The following is a 5,064-nucleotide window of genomic DNA, read 5'->3' as shown; positions in this document are numbered from 1 at the left end:
AAGGGGGGGAGGGCAGGGCGAGAGGCCGCTCACAAGCCGGGGAGGCGCATCTCCAACCGCGCGCCCAGAAGCTGCAGCCAGCGAGCGAGCGAGCGAGCCGGTCCGGGGACGCCCTGCGCAACGCGCACGCCCTCGCCTTGGCGCACGGCTGGCCGCCTGGAAGAAAGGCGGGTGTGAGTGTGAGTGTGTGTGTGTGTGAGAGAGAGGCAGGCTGCGGAGCCGAGCTGTCAGCAGCCCGGGGAGCGTCGGCCAACTCCGGCACCGCCGACGCGCTGCAGCAGCAGCAGCGACGCCCAGCCGCCGCCTCGCCCAGCTCCCGGAGGCGGCCAGGGGGGCGACGCCTTTTGCAGCCCCGGCTCCCCCCCGTTTTGGCTGGCTTCGCCTCGCCAGCTGATCCGGGTTGCAAAGCTTCCCACCGCCCCTAGATGGCAGCCGGGAGCGCGCCGGCCCCGCCTTCAACTGGGGCAGGGTGATCGGCCCCAAAGAAATGGGGGAACGGATCCTCCCCCCCCGCTTTGGCCTATCTCAGCCGCTCTGGATAAGCCGGCCTCTTTACCTACGCAGGTTTAGAGGTCAACTTTCCAATAAACCACAAGCAAGCCAGCAAGCCTAGAGGTCAACTTTCCAATAAACCACAAGCAAGCCAGCAAGCCTAGAGGTCAACTTTCCAATAAACCACAAGCAAGCCAGCAAGCCTAGAGGTCAACTTTCCAATAAACCACAAGCAAGCCAGCAAGCCTAGAGGTCAACTTTCCAATAAACCACAAGCAAGCCAGCAAGCCTAAGAGGTCAACTTTCCAATAAACCACAAGCAAGCCAGCAAGCCGGGGCTTAGTCCGACAGGCGAAACAGGCCTGTGGGTTGGGTGACCAGTTTTAGACTCCCAATTGAGTCCAGGGGGGTCCTCGGCTTACAACGCAGTTCATTTAATGACCGCTTGAAGCCGCAATGGCACTGAAAAGCGGAGGCGACTTGTTTTGCCCCCTTGCAGCATTCCCCATGGTCGCGTGATCAACATTAAACCGCTTGGGAACTGACTCGTGTTTAGGACGGTTGCAGAGTCCCCCGGGGTCAGGTGATCCCTTTTTGCGACCTTCTGACTAGTGGATCGGGAAGCCAGATCCACTTAACCCACCGTGTGACTGACTGAACAGGGGTTCACTTCACAGTCGGGGGCGGGAAAGGTGGTAAAATGGGGCAAAAGTCATTTAACAAAAGTCTCGCTTAGCAACCGAACTTCTGGGGCTCCATTGTGGTTGTAAGCCAAGGGCTACCTGGAGATGAACCCCAGGGCCAATAGCTAGTTTACCTCTCCTTGTGGGACAAACGATCCAGAAGGGAACCTCTCTTTGGAGAAGCGCGGAAATCAATCGGTGCAGACAGTTGAATTCAGAGCCCCCAACAGCCAAAATTAATCCGCATCTCCTCTCCAGAGCTCATCCAGGGAGCTAAAAAACATCCATGGAGGGTCCGTTAGTTTGACATTTATATATGTGCTTTGCAGATTCAGGAAGTTTCCCGTGGATTATTTGGACCTAAACCCCAGCAAGCCCCCCCCCCCCCAGATTCAGCCTAGCCAAAGAGCAGCTCCTCTCCAAAGCTTTGGGGGCAAGAGAGAGAGGGAGTCCAACGGCCGTTTGTGCTCCAAATTCCTTCACAATGGCCTGAGCGGCCTTTCTGAAACAAGGCGTTTCCCACAGAGATGGCGATGGGTAATTTGCAGCTGGAGACAGCCTTGCCGTGAAAGAGCTGCTGATTTTATCATGTGCTTCTTTGGCAGGAATCTGTTCGCAAAAACTCACCAAAAAACAAAACAAAAAAGGCAAGAATGGACACTGCCTTTAAGCATTAGGCAGTCAGTCCCGTCTGAATTTTCAGAAATCTGCTCTTAAATAAAAACCTGAATTCAGCTCATTACTCTGTCCTTTGCTTCATCAATGTGTGTGTGTGTGTGTGTGTGTGTGTGTGTGTGTGTAACAGGACAATGTCTCATGCTGAAACAGTCCAGGGACTTCCTTCAGGCTGGATGGCGCATTTATAAACAAGCCAAGTTTCTAGCCCTCAGGATTGCAAGGATGGTTGAAAACATACCAGGAATTTGCCCTGTAAATTCTTCCAAAATTTACTTGGATGACCCACCGTTGTCTTCCCAAGTTCCTAAGTACGGACTCTTTTAAAGACCGTAATTTTACGAGCCTTTTGGGCCATTGAACATGGGTCAAATGCCTCACCCCCTGCCCCTTTGAAGCCCTCCAGATTTGAGGGGCATTTAGAATAAGACCCCCTGACCCCCTGACCCCTCTGGAACGAGCTGCCCCCAGAGATCCGGTTGATTCCGGATCTCCCCTCCTTCCGCCGCGCCCTCAAGACATGGCTGTTTCAGCAGGCAGGACTGGCCTAGGGACATTTTAAATTGGTTTTTAATTAATTTTAATATATGAACGGGCCTATTGAATATATCTTTTAATTGGTTTTAAATTTCTTAGATTTGTATTGATTGTTTTGTTTTTTAATTGGCTGTAAGCCGCCCTGAGTCCACTAGGAGAAGGGCGGGATATAAATGCAATAAAACTTGTAAACTTGAGGACATCACCTTCCAATTCCGCCTTCTCAAAGACTGTTTGGGCCCAGATCAGATTAATCTAGCACGGGTAAGGCCTCAACAGCAATCGGCAGCAGAGGGCGTGCTGTTTACTCCTCACCCTGCGTCACACAAAGCCGTGGGAACCTTTTTCTCTGAACTCCAAGTGACACACAAAATTGATGGTTACATTTGGCAATCTTTTTGTCACTATAGACCAGCCTTTTTTTGGGGGGGGGTGTCAATTGTAGTAGTTTTAAGTTATTGTTGGCCTTATAAAAATCAGGCTTGCCCTCGCCAAGAATGAATAAGTGTATATATCAGTGCTTCCTTACGTAGAAGAATTTAAGTATAATTTTAACTGCAACTTCCTGCTAGTTCTCTTCCGGGTCTTAATTTGAAGCCCTGAAGTTTTTCAGCTCTGAACTTTCTTCCAGATGCCAGCCAGCTGTTTTAGCTGTAGGACAACTCAGGGAGGCAGGATAAACTCAAAAGAGCAGCTTTCATGCCTGAATGGGACTCTCCATCTTGATCCTCTCTAGAACAGCCGAATTCAATCACATCAGCCCAGAGAATGTAACAAAACATCCTTGCTTACACAGGAGAAGGTATCTTTGCAATCAAAAGGGATAGAAGCTTGTTTATTTTTAAGCCAAAAGCTCGAGTTTTTACAGAGGCAGACGTCTGTGGTGGGTATCATAATGGGTGGTCTTTTTAGAAGCACTCATGCTTGACGGTTGCCAAGCCTTGAGGCTTGCTGTTTATTTGTTTCATTTCTGTTTCATTTTTCTGTCTGGGAGCAGAGCTCTCACTAGTTGCCAGAAAGAATTGCGGGCCCAACTAGGAATTTATTCTTGGCCTGTTCACAAAATGGAGAGTTGGGAGGGAAAAAAAAACAACAATAAGCCCCATACTAACCATGGCTAACATGATATAGTCAGTATCCACCCATACATTCTCTCTGGCATCACTCAGAAAGTGTTTTTTCTCCATATGTAATAGAGAAAATGGGCATTTGTTGCAGATTCAACCTCATACCCATCACTTTGAGAGGGGTTTATAAAGGTCAGAGGTTCAGCTGCTACTCACCATGACTCTTTAGTGAAACCTCCATTACCAAAGAGAGTCTACCTCAATAACCGACAAGAGGGTAAATAATTAAGAGTTGTTTGTCTCCACAATCCACCCACAAACAACAAGGATGTTTCTGTGCTTTGGCATATTTCTCACCGAGAGAAAGAATTCTGCACATGGTCAGAGGTGATACCCCAGAACCACAAAAAAAACAAAAAACAAAAAACGTACCTAGCTTTTCAACTTTGCTTGGATATTGGGACTTTTTTTTTTTTTTTTTTTGCACAAAAGAAATTGTGCGTTTTTCTGCGAGGCTGGGAATTTTCCCCTGCTCCCTTCGGAAAAGCTCCGGCTGAATAAGCCCCTCCCACTCCTGGCCGCCGTTCCATTTTTACAGGCGAAGGTTGCAATCAAGGCGCGACGTCGCCCCCTTTAGGTCCCCTTGCAATCGCCCTATCTTTTCCGTAGGGCCGAGTTTAGGCGGCCGGCTGGCTGCCTGCAAGAGGTAACCAGTTGGGGGCAGGGAAACATCCATTACCGGCCCCGGGGAAGAGGGGAAGGGAAATAATCAAGCCAGAGAGAAATATCTCGCGCGTGGCATGTCTGAAAGCGGTCGAGTTAATGTATTCGAGCGGGGCAGGCAGTCGGATAGACACCCGGAAGGGGCCTTTATCGCCAGGCGCCTAGAGCGTGGAAAAAGTCCTGGATCAGGAGGAAGGCAGCAGCCGGGTGGATTGTCTTGTTTCATTAAAGAACCAATTTTAAAGCCAAAAACAAAAAAAAAGAAGACATTTTTGGAGGCGAGCCAATCCCTCTGCTTTGCAAAAACAATATTTTGCTTGGGAGAGTCACTTCTGCCACCATTGGGCATGCTTTTTTTCCAGGCGCGCCTGTCTGGTTGAAATTGCAACTTTTATTTATTTATATTTTTTTTTGGGGGGGGGGGGGGGGGCAAGCCGAAATGAACTGTACCAAAACTCGCTACTTAATATTCTTCCAATACTTCGGGGCCAAATATAGGTAAGGTGAACAGCGCATATAACAAATGCAACCTTAAAAGGGGCGGTAGGGAAATAAAAGACTTCAGAGGCAAAAAAATTAAAAAAAACAACAACAACCCACAAGGGAGAAAACAATGACGGACGTCCATGGGGTCATCTAAGGATTAAATGCAGAAGGGTAGATGCAAGAGATTAAGGAAGGTTGGAGGAGAGAGTGGTGAAAGAGGAGAGGAGAGGAAGAAGAGGGAAGTAGGGAAGAAAGAGAAGGAAGGGAGAAAGGAGAGGAGAGAGAAAAGAGTAAAGGAGGGGAGAAGGAAGTAGGAAGGTTGGAGGAGAGAGTGGTGAAAGAGAAGAGGAGAGGAGAGGAAGAAGAGGGAAGTAGGGAAGAAAGAGAAGGAAGGGAGAAAG

General features: G+C 49.0%; 1 protein-coding gene across 1 annotated transcript in view; it reads left to right on the top strand.

The window, feature by feature from the left end:
• The first annotated feature begins 4,616 nt into the window (after positions 1-4,616).
• PUSL1 (pseudouridine synthase like 1) overlaps positions 4,617-5,064 on the top strand; it is a 13,338-nt gene continuing 12,890 nt past the window's right edge. The window contains exon 1 of the mRNA XM_015816065.1: positions 4,617-4,675. Within this exon, the coding sequence (XP_015671551.1) occupies positions 4,617-4,675 (59 nt within the window). The remainder of the gene's footprint in view (positions 4,676-5,064) is intronic.

Source organism: Protobothrops mucrosquamatus, unplaced genomic scaffold (assembly GCF_001527695.2).
Source record: "Protobothrops mucrosquamatus isolate PMUCROS unplaced genomic scaffold, P.Mucros_1.0 scaffold397, whole genome shotgun sequence".
NCBI classification, from domain to species: Eukaryota; Metazoa; Chordata; class Lepidosauria; order Squamata; family Viperidae; genus Protobothrops; species Protobothrops mucrosquamatus.
Note: the sequence above shows the minus strand (reverse complement) of the source record. Positions and strands in the feature narration are given on the sequence as shown.